We start from the raw sequence: 19,831 nt of genomic DNA on the forward strand, positions 1-19,831 counted from the left end.
TTCAGTGTCATTGCTTAGTCCAGGGGTAGTCAAACTGCGGCCCTCCAGATGTCCATGGACTACAATTCCCAGGAGCCCCTGCCAGCGAATGCTGGCAGGGGCTCATGGGAATTGTAGTCCATGGACATCTGGAGGGCCGCAGTTTGACTACCCCTGGCTTAGTCTGAGACAATAATACCTAGATTTTGAAAACCAAATTGGGGGACCTCCAAACATTACATTATTCCAAACATTACATTATCTCCCCCCTCCCCCCAAGGGAAGCTTGTGTTACTCATGTCTGACCGTAATGCCTCTCAGTGGTATCTGGGACCAGAGGTGGGATCTCTTGGAATGCCTAGCCTTTACATGTAATCTGGTAAAATATCCCCCCCCCCCGATATTTCCCTTAGAGACGAGCACGCAAACAGAAGCCTGAATGCGACATGAACCAAGTGGGTAAAGTGAAATATCATGGGGTGGTGATGAAGTCACCCAAAGTAAGCTAGACGGGTGGCACTTCTGCAGCTCTCCACTGGTATATTTGTCTAAAAAGTAGTACAGCTTTCCCACCGGTGCTGGGTCTTATCTAGCCTGTAAGGAATGTCGGGGCATTTTCACATCAGGGTACCAATACCTGCATTAGTCCTGAGCACTTGGGTGAATGTTGGCTTCCGTGGCTTGCTGGGGTCATTTTCTAATGGATGGAATTCTTCTTTTACGTAGGATGGAAAAACAGATGGAGTGAGTGGACAAGGCATTGATGCTGTAAGGAAAAAGGAGAGCCTTCAGTCAGTTGGGGAGTCCTGTAAACTACCTAGGAGCCTTCCAAGCATCATGCAGGTGTGCTAGTCAGACGTACTGAAGCAATCCGTAAATGCTTTAGAACAGTGGTCCCCAACCTTTTTATCACTGGGGACCAGTCATGCTTGACAATTTTACTGAGGCCCGCGGGTGGGGGTGGGGGGGGTAGTCTTTTGCCGAGGGATGTCGCTGCCGCCTGAGCCCCTGCTCCACTTGCTTTCCCGCTGGCGCCCCTGATTTCCCGCTACCCGCTGGAGGGCGCTGCCAGCAGCAGCTGCACAGTGCCATGCCGAGGGGGAGCCCCAGCCACAGCGGCCGCCGGAGAACACCAAAGGTGAGCCAGCGGCAGAATGGCAGGGCAGCCCCCAAGGCAGCAGCCGGAGAGAAGGACGAGGAGCCGTGGACCGGTACCAAATGATCCACAGATTGGTAGTGGTCTCCAGCCCGGGGGTTGGGGACCAGTGCTTTAGAACATTTACTTAAGCCTAAGCTGCTAAGTGGGAGCCTCTTGTGGTGCAGGGTGGTAAGGCAGCTGGCATGCTGTCTGAAGCTCTGACCATGAGGCTGGGAGTTCGATCCCAGCAGCCGGCTCAAGGTTGACTCAGCCTTCCATCTTTCCGAGGTCGGTAAAATGAGTACCCAGCTTGCTGGGGGGTAAAACAGTAATGACTGGGGAAGGCACTGGCAAACCACCCCGTATTGAGTCTGCCATGAAAACTCTAGAGAGCGTCACCCCAAGGGTCAGACATGACTCGGTGCTTGCACAGGGGATACCTTTACCTTTAAGCTGCTAGAATAGTTGCTCTATGAAAGTATTTTCCTTGAGGTGTTTTCCCTCTTCACAGAGTGCAAAGTGTCACGGAACAGGCTGTTAATTTCAGATGCCTTTTTGACGGCTGTGCTATTGTGGTGACTGTAACCTAGGCATTAATTTCAAATTTCATTTCCTTTGGTTGGCTGGCAGTTTGAACTGCTTTTCAGCAGCTGTCTTCCTCAAGTTGCATGAATGATCCAAGTATCGAGTTTTAAAAAAGATATGATAGAGGAATGCTGTACAGTCTGCTCATTTTAAGCATCTTGACGGTGCTTTAGAAAGTATTTTGATCCTGACAGGGAAAGAAAGCAGAGTTGTAGAATATATCAGAAGCTGATGTTCAAAAATGCTAATTTTAAAACATTTGTTGTAATTTGGATGACCTGTCAGGTCAGATTTGTTATGCTTTGAAGGATATGTCTCTGCTGCTACCCCAGCAGCAGGTGTACTGGTATGGGGAGGCAGAGATTTTACCACCATGTGTTCTTATGTAATATTTTTGAATGTTTTATTGGTATTTTAATGGGATTTTATTGTTATGGGGTTTTATCGACTGTTACCCGCCACAAGCTGGTTTACGAGGAGTAGCGGGATATAAATTTAATAATAAATAAATAAGGGGCCAGGTGGTTTGTGTATGTGCTTAGAAGGCAGTCCCCTACTGATAGAAGGGCTGTGATTCCATAGTTGAGCATCTGCTTTGCACACAGAAAGGCCCAGGCTTAATCCCCAACATCTCCAATTGAAAGGATCAGGTCATAGGAGACATGAAAGATTTTCACCAGTGACCTTGGAGAGATGATGCCAGTCAAAATAGGGGTGATATTCATCATCAGTAATCTTTATAAAGGTAGGCTCTTAGGTAATGATCAGTATCTTGCAACTGAATTATACCCATCCAAGTCTTCTATTTCTATAGAAGTGCTAATTGCTCTTTTATGTAGGTTGCAGTAAGATGGACTTTGAGCTTAAGTGGAGGTGCTTAAAGTTTTAAAGGTGAGAGTGCCCAACTGAACTAATGTTGAGTGCTAAACTACGTACTTTGGCTCAGTGCAGGAATAAAGTACTACCCCGGGGCCCTGCTGACTCACAGCTTGAACAGAGCCCATCTGTCTAACTTGTCGGAGATTGTCAGGATCAGAAGAACGCTCTGATGTGACAGCTGTTGAGTTGAGTTCCATGTAATTCTTGAATGATCTTTTGTCAAGGCATAACCTAGATTTGGGGGGGGGGAGGAATGAAAGGCCCTCATAAAACCATGGTAGCCGTTGTTAATGTGTGAGCTGCCTAGGTTACGGTGTTGTTCCTCTGACTGAAATGTATCTGGTTGCAGTGATTTGGGTGATAGGTCTTGGTATCTTCATTCCACCCCCTCCACACCTCACCTGGAGCTATCCACCTGATTATCAGTGTATTGTGAAGCAGCGGAATGGTGTGAGATGGCTTGCTTCCTCTGTATGAACCTGAGCATTGCCGGTACGTCTTTCCTGTGGCTAGGAAGGTGCCGCAGGAAGCCCTCATGACCTACCTGCGGACCACCCTCTGAGGCCATTTTGCCACTGAATTCGGGGGGGCCCTACTTTGCTATCATGTCCAACAGTCAGGGGTAGACATACTCTTGAAATCTCTCCAACCTCTTTATAAAAGGCCCATCTGAAACGTGGTCATCACTAAATTTTGTGGCAGTGAGATCTGAACCCAGTTAGGAGAAAAGTACCAGGATGTGGGTGTGGGGGCTGCAGAAGACTTCAGTGTTGAAGCAGGACGTGGTTCAACTGTCTTGCCTCTGATTCTCTGGCACTTTTAAACTAAACCCACCCCTCTCTGTGAAGTTGCAGGTCAGCCTCAGTTTTATCTTAGGTTTGACTTCTGTGAATTGACTGTTGCTTTAACAGCAAGTGTTTGCTGGGTTATCTGAGGTGGTAGAACTGTATATTAGTATTGGATTTTGAAGTGTTCTTGGAAAAGAGGCCTTGAATTTTAAATAGATAATTTGGCAAAAGCTTTGAAGCAGTGTGGGGAAAACTTGATTTTTTTCCAGAAGGGAACATATTCTGCAAGTGTTTTCAATATACACCAAGAGGTTCATAGCTCTCCTTCGTACTTTTGGCATGAGGAGGTAGATATCTGCAACCAGGTTCAGAATTCAGGGAGGCGAAGGAGGGGTCTCCTGGAGTCTCAGCTACTTGTCAGTTCAGTAGCTGTTGTGTTGAAGTGAAAAACTGTATATCGTGGTGGTCTTCCTGTCATGCAACTCCTTTTTTAGAAGGAGTCCTCCTGCTAAGTGAAGACTGCCAGATTAGACTGATGTGCTGAATTGCATTTTAGCCGGTCAGTAGTTAGATTCTGCTAGCTCAGTTTCACTAGAGATTACACTGGATCTTTCCATGCTGATGGGCTATTTTGGCTTTTTGGTGTCAGAAGGAATTAGATGCTCCCAGGAGTTGTTTGCAATTATTTGCATTCTGGTTCTTCAGGGAAGCAGGGCATGTATAAAGTCTGCAGAAGATCAGTTAAGAATATATCAGTTTTGCTGGGTAGTATATCCAGAGCATGCTTCTAAGAATAGTAACGTTTTGACTTCTTGTTTGTTTAAAAGCAGGGGTAGTCAAACTGCGGCTCTCTAGATGTCCATGGACTACAATTCCCATGAGCCCCTGCCAGTGAACGCTAATCCATGGACATCTGGAGGGCTGCAGTTTGACTACCCCTGCTTTAAAGTATCCACTTCAATAAGAGTGTATCTAGTAGAAGGGATCTCTGTGCATTTCAGATCTTGACCTTAAAACCTGAGTGTTTTATAACTTTCTGAATTTGAGCAGGTAAAATATGAGGTATTTTGAGGTGGAGTGTGGTCCTATTACAAAAAATGTGGAGCACCATCTTATTTTTATTTATTATATTTATAGACCATCCTCCCCTTGCGGCTCAGGGGGATTTATGTTTGAAACTTTCAAGAATTACGATAGTCAAGAAGTAACAGCATTTTTACTGAAAACTTTCATAACAGTACGATAGATCAGTATCGTCGTTTGAAAATATAGCATTTTTGACTATAGGAACATGTATCATGGACAGTTTTCAGTATAACATTCAACAATGGAACTTTTAACTTGGTTTTACTGCACTAAGGATCTGTTTTTCTGTGGATGCAGGTATTGGTGGGAGGGGCCTCTGTGCTCTGGCTGATTGTTTGTTCACTTGTCTCAACCAAAAGACTGGAGGAGGAGCTCCGTTTTGCAGGCTCTGTGGAATTGTTTTTAGCTCCGGCAGGGCCCCAGGATTGTCTGGGAAGCTCGTTCCACCAGGTGGGGGGGCAGGACCAAGAAAGCCCTGGCTCTGGTCAAGGACAGACAAGCTTCTCTGGGACCAGGGAATCACCAGTTTGTTGATGTTAGCAGAGTGTAGTGCTCTCAGGGGATCCTAGGTAGAGAGGCAGTTTCTCAGGTACTCTCAGGGCCCAGACATCTTGGTAACTGTGTGCTGCTGGAATAATCAGTGGCCTTAAATTGTTGGTTCAGACATTGCCCATTACTTTGTTTTTCCTTCCATTAGGTGCCAAAGCCTATGCATCCACCGGCTACTGAATTCTGCTCTACTTCTAGTCTTCCAAAGGATCCAGTACTAAGAAGGGAAAAGCTACAGGATCTGATGACTCAGATACAAGGGACTTACAACTTCATGCAAGTAAGCTTCCTTTGCTTAACATTAGAGGCATTCAAGAGTACAGATCTAAACTCTAACCGAGCGTAAGTGACTTCCAGGATTTTAACAGCGACTCTGAAATTTGCAGTCGACTATAGTTTAGTTTCCCTACATTGTTCCCCTTGTTTGCTGACCTCTAAATAAGTTCTTGCTTATTTTCATGATTTTGGTGAACATTTTTTCTTCAAGGAGTCTCTCCTGGATTTTGATAAACCCTCACAAAGTGCCGTGTGTTCCTCACAAGCGCCTCCAGTTGAGTCCTCGGGCAGTCCCAGTGGTAGGTAGTAAGTGGCGGCAGGTTTATACTGGTGTGTGTTTGCTAGCTCTACGAATTTTACAATCGTTCGTTTAAGCATTTATATCCCACCTTTCCTCATGGTCCAAAGAGACTTACAGTAGTAGCTAAAAGTGTTTTCAGTTAAAGCTAAAAATGAAAATTGCCAGCTGCATCTCTCTTCCCTCCTCACCCTTTGAAGTATGCATTAGGTCAGGGGTAGTCAACCTGTGGTCCTCCAGATGTTCATGGACTACAATTCCCATGAGCCCCTGCCATCATTTGCTGCTGGCGGGGGCTCATGGGAATTGTAGTCCATGACCATCTGGAGGACCACAGGTAGACTGCCCCTGCATTAGGTGAAGACTCTCTTCTGCACTGGGGTTCTCTCATACAAGGAAAAGTGATTTGGAGAAATGTTGAGCCATTTAACAGTAACACAGTGTTTGGAGACGCTCTTTCATTTCTTCCATTTTTGATGGTGACTGGCCTTAGAGGCACACCTACAAAGATCAGCTTTCGGTTTACTTGATTAAAAAAATTAAGACTAGTCTTTTGCGGTGTAGCTCAGCAAAGTTGATTGTCATGTGAGTTTGAATTGCATAAAGCTTTAGTATGATTTGAAAAAAATGCATGTGGTACTCATCAAAATGTACTGATTTGGGGATCTTAAATGAAAATATTACTGTAAAAATGCATATTTTTAAGATATATGAATATGTATCTGACTTTTCTTGGTTTGTACTTGAGTCATGCTTAATGGCTATTCATAAAAGCTTATGGAAATGCCTTTATCTTTGAAGTGTTATCCTATCCTATATCTAAATATTTTAAAAACTTCTTCCTGATTTTTGAGTAGCTATTTGCATCTAGACCAATGACCAACATGCAATCCTAAGAATATTTTCCTAGGAGTAAGCCCTATTCTGCAGGCTCCAGTAGGATTCTGAGTAGATCTGTTTAGGATTGGACTATTCTAAATGTGAGGCTTTGTGTCTATGTTCTTCCTTCTTTTATCCTTTATTGAAAGACAAACATTCAGTGTTATAGCATATTCCAACTCAAACAGCTCTTAAATTATGTGAAAAGTATGATACAGCTTTCTCTCTCCCCCCCCCTCCTGTTTTCTAGCTTGTAAAGATCCGAAACTTACAAGTCAAAATGATTTCCCTGAACAATCAGTGCAGGTAAGAATAAAGAATAACATTTCTCAAGACAAGCAGTGAGATAAGAGAAGCTAAATCCAAGGAAAGGGCTTCTGTAAAGCAATCAGTTATCTTTTGGCTTCTGGTCAACATCAAGATATGAGATTGGATTAAACTCTAGTTCCTAAGTTGCCATATGATGAAAGTCTTAAACCTACATTCTTTAACTAGAGCATGCAGTTTCATTTTCAGTACAGTATAGAAACTCCCTTGGTATGGAATTTCTTCTGGTCCCTGATGCCTGATTGACATACAGCTGAAGGCCTCATGACTCTTATTTTGCTGCGATTTTTTCCAAACCTTGATGTTAAGGGAAGGTTGTTAAAGCAGAGCTCATTGATCTGGACAAGTAGGAAAGGATCTTGGATTTTATGGAATGTTTGTAGTATGTTGAAAGATTTTAATACACTGATAAGAAGCGACTCTGTATTCTGTATTTTAATTGGAGATAAACATAAACATAACTGTTCATGAAGTAACTGTCAACTCCAAACTGATTAGTTCCTCAGTCACTGTAATAACCTGCCTGAAGGTCAGATGATATAGTAAAGGAAGACATACCAATTATGTATCCTTTCTAATGTTTAAGAAGAAGCTGTATTTACTTGAATTTTCTTAAGAAGGGTGGGAGTTTCTGCTAATTCCTCCTTCTAATGCTGGACTGCCACTGTGTCCCTAACTTGTTCATTAGTGTCTAGTGATCCCCCCACCCCATGAACAAATTGTGGGGGGTAAAGGGCAAGTTTTTAACTAATGTCGACCCTCCTGTGGCTCCTGCATTGCTAAATTTATTTTCAATTGCATTTAATGATGATAGTCTATAATATAAATACTGTATTTTGCATCTTTTCGTACTTCTTGATGACTCACTGGTCTGAGCATTGATAAATTGAATGGAAAATTAGAAGGGAAATGAATGTAAATTGTGACCGCCTTTTTAGGGAAATGAACTGTAACTGCATGAAAGGAATCAGGCTAACCTGTAGTTCGGCCCAGAGAGCAAATTTAGAACTTCTGAAGTGACCTTAAACTCCCCATCCTCCAGCTTTAAGTTACAAGAATTCCCCCCTTTAAAATCTGCATGTAGGTGAGACGTGAGTACTTAGTAGTAAATTGAAAAGTGAACTTTCACACTGTAACCTTTGCAGGACTTACTACTAGCAGACTTCTCATATCAACCTTTTCAAATTGTCAGGCTGCTGCTTCTCCGGTCACCTTGCACGACTCAAACAGTTCCTTAGCTTCGGACCAAACAACCTCTGGGTCTGGACCTGAAACCGAACTTGAACTTGGAACACCAGAGACTCCGCAGGTAAAGCAAGGCTGTGCAAAGCCTTTCCTTGGAGCCCGCTGTATGACTCTGCCTGCCCATGTGTGATTCTGTAGGAGCTCGGTATTGTCTGCTGTGATTGGCAGGCTCTCTGGTAAGAGGCTGTTGGGAGATGACCTACAGCTATAAGTCCCTTTACTTTGCACTGACTATTGACTTTGGTGTGCGGGGAGCACCTGCTGCCAGGATGTCCTATGCCAGAAACAGCTGAGTGTGCCTGAAGGTGGGCAGATGCCAGGCTGGTGTACAAGAGGACCGGTGGGCCTCTGGACTGCTTGAGAAAGAGAGCCTGTTTCTCAGAGGCCATTGTACCCAGAGGAAGGGGTGTGGATATGCAGGAGAGTACACTGTCTCATTGTAGGTTAATGTGTGAGCATAAATGACGGAATGCTGCAAGGTTTTAGCCATAGTTTTTCATGGAGAACAAATCCAATGCATGCCTTGCTGAGTATTCTTCAGAGGTTTTCATCAGTCCTTTTTAAGTTGAATTGAAAGCCCAGGTTCTATTAAGCTCATAACTTGAAAATGTAATTGCCTTTCGTTTTTATCTAAAAAGTGTGGGAGAATGTTTTCACGTGACCATTTTCCAAGGGACAAAGTGAGATCTTCAGTAGCAGGTGAATCAGGAGCTGTAGCTGAAAAGCTGCAAAAACAGTGAAGGTGGAAAAAGAATCACTTGAGTCTATTTTTCCCCACACCCCTTGCTGGGCTTCCAGATGCTGGGAAAACTTGTTCTTCCTCTAAGGCGCTTGGGCTTTTTGCTCCTCGTTTTTATCCTCAGCAGTCCTGTAAAGTAGAGATGGGGGCTGGCCCAGGGTCACCTGTTTAGTCTTTTTAGCAATATTAGTAGGATTTGAACTGGTCTCCTAGCCCCAGTTTCACACTCAAACTCCACACCAAACTGGTTCCTAGGGAGTCCTAAATGCTTTAGGATGCTTAGGACTGATCCTGCGTAGAACAGGGGGTTGGACTAGATGGCCTGAATGGCCCTTTCCAACTCTATGATTCTGTGGGTCACATGCAAACAGAGATTTGACTATTCAGGTAAGCTAGACTAGATTTTCAGTGTTAATGAAGTCTTGTGTTGACAGTGAGCTTAACTTGGCCAGGCCAAGAATACTCTTGTGGTTGGCAACCTAAGTTCTCTTTTTTTTTTTGACTGCAGCATGGTGTTACCTGATAGCAGAGGTAAGGCTTCTTAACTCCAGCCTCCGGCCCTTCATCCTCACCCTTCTGCAGCATTACCACTTCAGTAGGACAGGCTTCCCCCCCACCCCAGTCTATCTTGCCTACCTGCTGCAGTGGCTGGGGTACAGTTGTCTGCATTTGGGAAACAACTGTTGGGGGGGGCAATACCCCCTTTTTACAAGTTTAGGATTTCTCTGCCAACTTGGGTGTATCTCCTCACCTCATGTTTGTAGAAATATTTCCCTTCTCTGTTTATGGCCCATATCTGTAGATTTAAGGATCGACGGCTGAGGCCATGCTGAGAAATAGATATAATGGTGATGAGGAAATTACAGCCTTCTGAGTGACAATCTAATGACCTAGGGGTGTACCCTACCCCTGTCCTACCTCTCAGAGTTTGAGGTCTTCCTGAGGACATCTGAAGTGGCAATTCTGGTTAAGGATGCTCCTTAGTCTAGAGCAGGTGTAGTCAAGCAGTGGCTCTCCTGATGTCCATGGACTACAGTTACCATGAGCCATTGCTAGCATGGTAATTGTAGACCATGGGTATCTGGAAAGTCATTTTGGTCACCCCTGGTCTCGAGGAAGGCTCTTTGGAAGATCTACCCAGGTATCTGCATTGTATTTAGTATGTGATCATATTTTAAATACATTTTTATAATATCAAGCTAGATAGTTCTGCGTTAAATGTAACTTTTGTTATTGGCTTGATCATGGAATGTTCTTCCTTTTGAGTGTTATGGAATGTAACTGTTGAAAGAGTTTCAGGAGTCAATTTCAAGTGGATTTATTTTTGTACTCAGTACCTGAGTTGGGAACTGTATTCATGCTACACTGTACGAGAAATCAAAAGCCATTATTTCCATGAATCTGATGTGGGAAAATTTAGAGCGTTGGAATAAGAATGAATTGCACACTTTTGGATATGGGTGGCAGACCTGCTGCTGTAGCTTTTCATGCATTGTGTAGATAGTGTGCCTGCATCCTCTTGCCTTTAAGGCAAGGGTAGATTGTACTTAGACTGCTGCCATACTACTTATGTCAGTACTGTGACTTTAGGCTGGTAGCAAGATAATACTACCAACTCAGTCTCGGTTTTTGCCCCACCAGGGACCTGGTAAAAGGCTTCCAAAAACATAAAGGTAAAGGTATCCCCTGTGCAAGCACCAGGTCATGTCTGACCCTTGGGGTGACGCCCTCTAGCATTTTCATGGCAGACTCAATACAGGGTGATTTGCCAGTACTTCCCCAGTCATTACCGTCCAAAAACATAAATGGTGTTTATTTAGCCAATAGAATAGTCAAGTCTAGGGCACTTCTGGAGTCTACCTGGGCTAGCATAGTCAAGGCCACAGGCTGCAAGCCATGGGCTAGCAGCCAAAAGCCCTTAGGCTCTGGCCAAATCCAGACAAGTGCTGAATCAGAAGCTCATCATTCATCTTCTGCATCTAGCAGACCAGTTCCCATGATTCCATTCCCTACACAAGCACCTTGTGCAAACATATTTTTAGCTTGGCCATGTTCTTACAAGTCCTACTTAACATCTTTGATTAAAAAGCCAGTACCTTCCCTTTGCTGTGTCTCCAGGCATCTCTTCCACTTTCTCAAGAATCTGAGGACTTCAGCTCACCTCAGTCTTTGTATCAAGCAAGCCAACGAATCCCTGAGCCATTAATGCCAAAAAAAATTGAAACTGCCCCGGTGAGTCGAATACTGGAAAAAAGGTGTGAAAGTAGAAATGTTTCACTCTTGGTAAAAAAAGAAAAGAAAAAAAAGCTGTCTTTGACATATTGCTAATAAAGTCTTACATAACAAAGGCCACCCAAATAACTCTCCTAAATATTTATAATACCATTTGTTCACCGGGGAGGACTTAAGACAATGTGATGCATGTGCATATTTTTCTGAGATGGAGGAACACTTGGCGCAATGTAACAATTTAACCTGCAATTGAGCTTTAGCATGAAACCAAAGTTGAACATAAGGAAGTCTGTTTATGATAGCTTTTGCACAGGGATATTTAAAGAGCAGTGTGAGTTTTACTGCAGTCAGCAGAGAATGGTGGAAATAATGAATGCACAGCAAAATGCAAGCTCTAAGCAGCAGTTATTAGGGATGGGCACAGCCTAAAAAGTTGAGTTCAGGGCAGTCCCTGAACAGAGCCAAAAATGCCCTGAGCCAGCCAGTTTGGATCCCCCTTTCTCCTTGCTTTGGCAGCTGTTTCAGGCTGACAGTGGGGCAAGCGTGCCTGTCAGCTGTTTCACCGGTTGGTTTTCACTCCCCTCCTCCCCAATTCAAAGTGTGGGGAGCTAAACTGATGGGTTTAATGGCTCACAGCCATTGAAGCCTAACAGATCAGCTGCAGACCTACACTTCTCAGCTGTTAGGTTTTAATGGCTAGAATAGCCGAGCTGAACCGGACAAAAGTCCAGGAAATGTTTGTACCAGATCTTGGCTTGTGACCCGGTTCGTGCCCTTTTCTGGCAGCTATTTGATTCTTTGCTGTATTCCGCTGCGGAAACTGCTGGCATTTGCTGCTGTAGGGTTTGATAGCTTAGATCAGGGGTAGTCAACCTGTGGTCCTCCAGATGTCCATGGACTGCAATTCCCATGAGCCCCTGCCAGCGTTTGCCAGCATTCCCATGAGCCCCTGCCAGCGTTCATGAACATCTGGAGGACCACAGGTTGACTACCCCTGGCTTAGATTGCTTCCAACCAAAATGACTGTCATTGCTTGGTTCCTTTAAGGCGCCTGTTCCTCTTTCAAGTGAGCCGCAGATACCCTCAACACCATCGACTGCCCCCTTGTCACCAGTGCCTCAAGCAAAAGCGAATTTCCCATCTCCTCCGGCAAGTAGCAGTTCTGTTACCGTGAAAGCCGCTCCCTTTCAGGCTATGCAGACAGTAAGTATGAATCAGCCCGCCAAGTCAGCAAATGAAATCAGAGGGCAGGGCAGAATCTGTACGCGAATCAAACGAGATGGGATAGGAGGGCCAGGATCTGTCAACCGTAACAGCTGCTGTGGGTTGTCCCTGGCAGATGGCAGGATGCCCTCTGCATGTTGGGCAGATCTCTCTAGATAGAGAATGGGTATTCTGCAGTGGAAATCTGCCAGTCGCACTGATGTGAATGTACATACTAGACATTTTCCTGGGAGGAAATCTGAATAACTCTTCATGTTTCTGGAAGCATATAGTAGCTTTTAAAAAAAAACATTACATCATTGAATTGTTGTTCTACAGTCTAAATGTCCAGGGAATCTTGACCAACTTCCAGCTGGACTTTAAAAAAGTTATGTGTTGCTGGGAGAGTAGTGCTATGGGGCTAGACCATGGGGTTGACTAGGACACTGTTACAGTTTGGTGTAGTGGTTAGGAGTGCGGACTTCTAATCTGGCGAGCCAGGTTCGATTCTGCACTCCCCCACACGCACCCAACTGGGTGACCTTGGGCTCGCCACAGCACTGATAAAGCTGTTCTGACCGAGCAGTAAAATCAGGGCTCTCTCAGCCTCACCCACCTCACAGGGTGTCTGTTGTGGGGAGAGGAAAGAGAAGGTGAATGTAAGCCGCTTTGAGACTCCTTCGGGTAGAGGAAAGCGGCATATAAGAACCAACTCTTCTTCTACAGTGGAAGTGGAGGCTTGGCAGGTAGTTACCAATGCCATGCATTTTGCAGGGGGTTGGCGGTCCCTTCCAACTCTATGATTCTATGAGAGCCAACTGAAGTGACACACTGCGACTGAAACTTGCGATCTGTAGCAGCTGTACCTTGAACATAGGCACTGTTTCCATTATGATCTACTCTGTTGCAGGTATTCAAAGTGAATGCGCCTTTACCACCTCGTAGAGAACAGGATATAAAAGAGAACTCCCCCCATCCTGCAGGCTATAATCAGAACTTCTCTACAGCAAGTACACAGACTCCACTCCAGTGTAAATTGCAGTCTGCTCAAAATGCTGAACAAACCGCTTTTTCTCAAGAGTCTTTGTCAAACGGTAAGGGGATTATGCATGGACGCTTGCAGGTTGGGGAAGGCAGTGACAGGCCATCGCTGCATGGGTTGTCTGCCCTGGGTTCAGTGCTGCTGGGGAGAAGATTCCCCACCCCACCCCTTCCCCCACAGCATTGTGGTGTGTTCATGCAGCTCCCCGGGTTTCCTTGGTTTTTCTCCAGTGTTTCTCAAACTTGCTTTGCTCCTAAGTTTTGGAAAAGATCTCAGTAACGCCCGGATGGCTGCTGTGTGGGTGAGGAAATCTGGATATTCCCATGCACATGGCAACCCTTTTCCCTGGCCCTGTCTCCCTGACAGCCATTTCCTTCCCCCACTATTAGGGGACTTTTCTAGTTAAAAAAAAGAAAATCAGCGCTCAAATATTGTATACCATTGTAACCACACCTGCCCCCACCCACTTTCTAAAAGCACTTGCTGGGCACATGGGGGGGGGGTAATGCTGTGGCACCCACTGACACCATGTTGGGTACCTCTGGCGGAACAGGTGCCTGTTGGTTCTGAGACATGTCTGTACTTAGGATAATGTATTTAATATAATCACTGTTTGCATACCTTCCTTCTCCTCTTCCCCTTAGCCAAGTAGTACAAGTAGCAGGGGGAGCGGAGATTATCCTAGGGCAGGGATGTCCAAACTCTGGCTCTCCAGATGCACATGGACTACAATACCCATGAGCACGTGCCAGCATGGCCAGTTGGCAGTGGCTCATGGGAGTTGTAGTCCATGAACATCTGAAGAGCCGCAGTTTGGACACCTGTCCTAGGGTGTTGGAATAAGTGTGTGTGTGTGTGGGGGGGGGGAATCCTAACATTTCGGTTTCTGCCTGCCTGCAAAGGGTAAATAAAACTTTATGCTGAATATGATAGATCACAGGAGATACTTAAGTCTACTTTCTTCCTTAAGCAGCTAATTACCATGCGGAAGGAACCGTTCCTGTAAGCAACGGGAGCCTCACCTTTTATGCAGCGCAGACAACACCTTTCCCAAGACCACCACAGCCATTTGTCACCAACCGAGGGTCGGTCCGAGGCCCCCTCAGAGGTACAAGATCGGTTACTAACAACTACCGCACTTCCGGAGGCTACAAAGGTATGTCCAAGAGGTGGAATTTCTCACTTAGAAACATTGGATCCTAGCACTAAAATCTTTGGGCACATTGTAGAACGGCACCCTCGTTGCTTGCACACCGAAAGTCAATTGCAAGAAGAGCGGGTTTTTTATACCCGCTCTTCGCTACCTGAAGGAGTCCAAAAGCGGCTTCCAAACACCTTCCTCTCCCCACAGCAGCAGGCAGACACCCTGTGAGGGAGTTGGGGCTGAGAGTTCTCTGAGAGAACTGCTCTGCAAGAACAGCTCTGAGAACTGACTGGCCCCAGGTCACCCTGTTGGCTGCATGCGGATGAGGAGCAAGGAGTCAAACCTGGTTCTCCAGATTAGAGGCTCTTAACCACCACACCACGCTGGCTCTTTCGTACGTCAGAAAGAAGTACATCTTCAAGAAACTCAAAGCGGCACAGACTCAGTGCTAGAGTTTGGCAGCCCCTTGGCACACGCTTGCAATCCATGGGTGGAGCTTAGTGACCAAACAGATCCAGCAACAGGGTACAATCTGAGAAGGACTGCCAGTGAGGGGGAGCTCACCACCTCCTTAGGCAGCCTATTCCACTGCTGAACTACGCTGACCGTGAAAATCTTTTTCCTGATATCTAGCCTATATCGTTGTAGTTTAAACCCATTACTGCATGTCCTCTCCTCTGCAGCCAACAGAAACAGCATCCTGCCCTCCTCCAAGTGAGAACCTTTCAAATACTTAAATAGGGCTATCATGTCCCCTCTCAACCTCCTTTTCTCATCTTCTATTCCAGCAGGTTTTGAAGCCTACAGGGGATCCCCTTCCATGTCTAATGGCGGCTACAGCCAGTTGCAGATCCCTGTCAGAGATTACTCCAGCGTGCAGTATCCTCAGAGGGTAAGGCCTCTTGCAAGTCTTCCCTTGCAGACTTTGCAGCTTTTTGTATTGCCATCTTTGATCCCGGGTCAGAAACAAGCATTATTTCACAGCGTAGCCTATTTGCCTTGAGAAGGGTGTGCTGTAGCCAGTGATCTGGGGGGGGGGGGAGATCATATCTCCTGTTGAGCTCCAGTTAACGGATATTATTGATGGATCCCTCTGATATATTAAAAGGACACTTGTGTGTGGTTGCTTCCAGCCTGATGTTAATAAGAAAAAAGAGGGCACATGGTGGAAGGGCAAGAAGCCATGCAATGGCACCAAAAAGCAAGCCTCATATGTAATGGTGATTTTAATCTTCTTGTATAACATCACCAAATATATCTGCACAATCACTTGGTCAACTCCCATGGCAAAAAGCAAAGCAAAGAAAGACAAACAAGCCGGCCGTGGTGTTTTGGATAGCAAGAGTCCTTCCTCGGTTTTGCACATGGCGAGATCTTCCTGCTCCCAGTTAGGGTCTGAATCGAGATCAAAGTTGTTGATCCAATCTGGTGTTGGCAAACTGGCCTCCTTTGGAGGTGAGCTGGCTTGCTCTGGATTCAGGGAAATGCTCTACACGTTGGCATCCCAGGAGTTCCCTGTGTTTCTAAGCACACATGATGAAGAGCTTCCACGGAAACAGAGATCAGGGGATACAAGCACTGGGACTTGGGCAAAGCACAGATGCCTTCCCAGGCAGCACTAGTGGCATGACACGGCCGGCACCAGCCCCTCCCCATGTGGGCAAGACAATCAAACATCCGTGTTGCTGCAGAGTTTCTTGTTCTCTCTTCCACTGAGGAAGTATCAGGGGGCTGCCTATATAGCTCTCTGCACCTGTTACGTTTTAAGCATAGGGAAAGGGGAGATCAGCCCATATCACTCGTGCACTTTAGAAACCTCCCGACTTACAAAATATCTGAACCAGGGTTCAGTCGAGAACACCTGACTACCTTGGTGGGAGAAGGTTTTAAGGTGGCCGTGCTTGCTGAATGGGAACCGCTGTTTGTCTTCCTAGGACGTGAATTACCCACCGAACTATAAGCGAGGAGGAGGGATTAATAGCGGGCGAGCCAACTCGAGAGGTAAGGTTGCTTTTGCAATGCTGTATATCGTGACAGGCTGCATCTTGGATAGCTCCCCTTTAGAGCAGGGGTAGTCAACCTGTGGTCCTCCAGATGTCCATGGACCACAATTCCCATGAGCCCCTGCCAGCATTTGCTGGCAGGGGCTCATGGGAATTGTGGTCCATGGACATCTGGAGGACCACAGGTTGACTATCCCTGCTTTAGAGCATTCACACCTGTTGTAGGTGCCCTTGAAGCAAATAGGCTGCTACCGACTATGTTTTTCCCCATTTTCTGTAACGGTAGATGGTGATTTCCCTCTGGCAGAGGTAGCATTTGCAGCTGATGAAAACTTCCACTAGGCGGAGTCTCTCTCTCTCTCTTTTGTCCATCCTTGACTGGGGAGCCGAGGCTTTCAAAGAGGGAAGTATCAAAAGCTAGCAGATGGCTTCTTACAGGCTAACAAGTGCAGCAAGCGGTTTCTGTAGAAGGATTCAACACTGAGCCTTCTGAGACGCTGTAGAGGGCTGGCGGGGGAGGGGGAGACCGTCAGCAAAGCATCCCTTGTGCTGGCCCTGGCACAGTGACCCTGAACTGTTCAGAGGGCACCTGCTTGCTTACAGTCGTATGCTCTGCCTTCTGGGCTCTGGGAGGAGGGTGTGCTTGGCTGCTCCCAGAAGGAGAAGTCTAGAGCTGCTCTTTTGTTGCCGGAGTGCCCGAGGACATCACAGCTGTCCTGGCAGTTTGCTCAGAAGTATCCCTCCCCCCCCCCCCAGGGCAGGAAGCTTGAGGGGAAACTGCTGTGCTAACAGCTTGTACAAGAGAGGGAGTTCCCTGCTGAGAGGAGGATGGGGTGGCATGCAAGATCGACACATCTTCATAGAATCATAGAGTTGGAAGGGACCTCATGGGTCATCTTCCAACTCTATGGTTCTATGATTCTAAGAAGATGTGTGTCGTGGTGTGGAGAGATGCAGCAATGTCCTGGGGTAGAATGGATCCCACTCCACCCCTGCCAATCTTGCATGCCACCCCATTTCTTCCCCAGCTTCAGTAAGGTGACCTTGGGGATGGTCCTCTCCCTGTCCTCTTCAGGACAGCTTCACTATTCATTCAAGTTGCATCACAGAAGAACGGAACTCTTACATTGGTTGGGCTGCATCAGTGGTAGACTTCCAAAACTCTTGATGAATTTGAACTTTTACATGTCTTCTCTGCTAGGGGAAGGAAGGGTGTGGACATCCACCACTGGATGTAGGACTTAACATGAATGTCCCTTTTCCTGTGTCTTGCCTTGCCTTCCTTATAGCCCCATGGACTATGAATGGGAGAATTACAAAGTCTTGTCTGGGGCTTAGTAACCAACTTCCATAAAAACCCACTTGGATACCAATTTGTTTAGTTTCTGTGCCTATTATGTAGAAACATCCAGGGCATACATGGAATAGACAAAGAATAAATCATTTCAGGCTATCATTCTCAACTAAAAATATTGACAATACCAGTTAAGTCATGTCATTAAGCCGGTTTTGTGCATACTTCCAAAAAAATCTTTACAGTTTCTGTGTCTTAGGTTGCAGGCAAGAAAGCAGACAGGAAGAGAACAGTTCATCAGGTAGAACTCCAGGTAGAACTCGTGGTAGAGAATACTTCAGAAGAAGGGAGTTGAGGAAAGCTGAGAGAAGCGGCAAAGAATCACAGTCCGAAAGCAATCTTGTAGCGGCCAAGATGCATCAGTTCAGTTAGTGCGAATAGTGCAGTTGATATTGGTAACTTGGTTTTCTATGCTAAATAAACAGGCCTATTTTTAAGATGTGTGTTGTCTTCCTGGTAAGGATATTGCATGTATTTTCCTGTACTAAAAGCTGACTATGTTGGGAATGGCTTCTAATCTGATCTTAGAGAGCGATGTTAACATGCCAAGGGCATTTTCAGACTACTGTAAATACTGACCTGCAGTATTCTTAACTGGTTTCTGGAAAACAGACTGTGCTGACTTGAAGTAAAACAGCTGCAGTGTCTCATGCCTTGTGTGAATCCATAGTCAAGGATGCGTTGACCTCCACTGCCTAAAAACAGCCAGTGCAAGTACATCTGAATTTCTGCTGTTTTTTCAGTTTAAAGAAACACGCTGGGAATGTGTACAAACTAAGAGCAAGTCTCTTAACTAGAAAGACTGGTGACAATTTACGGCAGAAGCACTTCTAGAAAATACCTGGAATCCCAAAAGTTTGGAAAAGCAAGATTCCTTAAATGTACTATGGTCTCTCTCCCCCCCCTCCCCTTCTCAAGGTATCTAAATTAACTCTTGCTCATGATCTTTGACAGCAGGATGGAGCGATTCTTCTCAGGTGAGCAGCCCGGAACGTGACAATGAGACCTTTAACAGTGGGGACTCTGGGCAGGGTGATTCCCGCAGCATCACTCCCGTTGATATGCCGGTGACAAGCCAAGCCGCGACCATCCTGCCTGTTCACGTCTATCCCCTCCCGCAGCAGATGAGAGTGGCTTTTTCTGCTGCCAGAACTTCTAACCTGGCTCCGGGAACTCTCGATCAGCCCATCGCGTTTGACCTGCTGTTGAACAACCTTGGCGAAACCTTCGACATCCAACTCGGCAGATTCAATTGCCCAGTGAACGGAACCTACGTCTTCATCTTCCACATGCTAAAATTGGCCGTGAACGTTCCTTTGTACGTGAACCTGATGAAAAACGAAGAGGTCCTCGTGTCTGCGTACGCCAACGACGGGGCTCCGGATCACGAGACCGCCAGTAACCACGCGGTCCTCCAGCTCTTCCAAGGAGACCAGATTTGGCTGCGGCTTCACCGCGGGGCCATTTACGGAAGCAGCTGGAAATACTCGACCTTCTCAGGATACCTCCTGTATCAAGACTGAACGCGGTTTACAATACTAAACGTCTGAAGGAAGATGGGAAGTGGGAGACTAACTTTTGCACTTCGTACTGGTTAATTATAGACACACAGGTCTCAAATGTTGGGGATATGGTGTTCTGTCTTGCAATGTGAGATGGAGTTGGGTAAGCACTAATGTGGCACTTTATCAGTTGTGACGTAGCCTCGATAGTAAAGCTGTGAATGTATGTTTGCACTTAATCCTCGAACTGTAATATCAGCTTACTACACTACTCATAATTGGCCTCAAGTCTGGGGTGTTCACAATGCCTTGTGCCTCAATAAAAACAATGAATATGCCTTAGTATTAGTGTCTATGCAAGTTGGGTGACTACGGAATGCTCGTCTCTCCTTACATTCTTTGGTCTAGCAGCCAAGCCAAGAACCGATATTAATTTTATAAGGATAACTCCAAAAGATGGACAGATCAGTAGAAGATTGCGTTTAATCCTAGATCACTGATCCTGGACTTTAAAAAAATGATTCATAAATCACTTTTTTTTTGTCACAGCAGTTAGAAAGATTAGTTATAGGAATACTTCTGG

The 19,831-nt window shown here is 45.7% G+C and overlaps 1 protein-coding gene across 15 annotated transcripts in view; it reads left to right on the top strand.

Annotated features, from left to right (window-relative positions):
* CAPRIN2 (caprin family member 2) overlaps positions 1–19,590 on the top strand; it is a 41,144-nt gene extending 21,554 nt beyond the window's left edge. For 4 of the 15 annotated variants that reach the window (XM_077339944.1, XM_077339945.1, XM_077339949.1 and 1 more), the window contains 12 exons: positions 706–822; positions 5,153–5,284; positions 5,492–5,579; positions 6,708–6,763; positions 7,977–8,093; positions 10,887–11,000; positions 12,048–12,203; positions 13,114–13,297; positions 14,216–14,401; positions 15,178–15,281; positions 16,324–16,390; positions 18,701–19,590. In XM_077339944.1, coding sequence (XP_077196059.1) covers positions 706–822; positions 5,153–5,284; positions 5,492–5,579; positions 6,708–6,763; positions 7,977–8,093; positions 10,887–11,000; positions 12,048–12,203; positions 13,114–13,297; positions 14,216–14,401; positions 15,178–15,281; positions 16,324–16,390; positions 18,701–19,269 — 1,890 coding nt within the window. In that variant the 3' untranslated portion in view covers positions 19,270–19,590. Of the gene's footprint in view, positions 1–392; positions 435–705; positions 823–5,152; positions 5,285–5,491; positions 5,580–6,707; positions 6,764–7,976; positions 8,094–10,886; positions 11,001–12,047; positions 12,204–13,113; positions 13,298–14,215; positions 14,402–15,177; positions 15,282–16,323; positions 16,391–17,945; positions 18,186–18,489; positions 18,681–18,700 lie in introns of those variants that run through there. The other 11 variants (XM_077339938.1, XM_077339940.1, XM_077339948.1 and 8 more) reach the window with 8 other exon arrangements.
* Positions 19,591–19,831: the final 241 nt, after the last annotated feature.

The sequence above is a fragment of the Paroedura picta genome, chromosome 5 (genome assembly GCF_049243985.1).
Source record: "Paroedura picta isolate Pp20150507F chromosome 5, Ppicta_v3.0, whole genome shotgun sequence".
Taxonomy (NCBI): Eukaryota; Metazoa; Chordata; class Lepidosauria; order Squamata; family Gekkonidae; genus Paroedura; species Paroedura picta.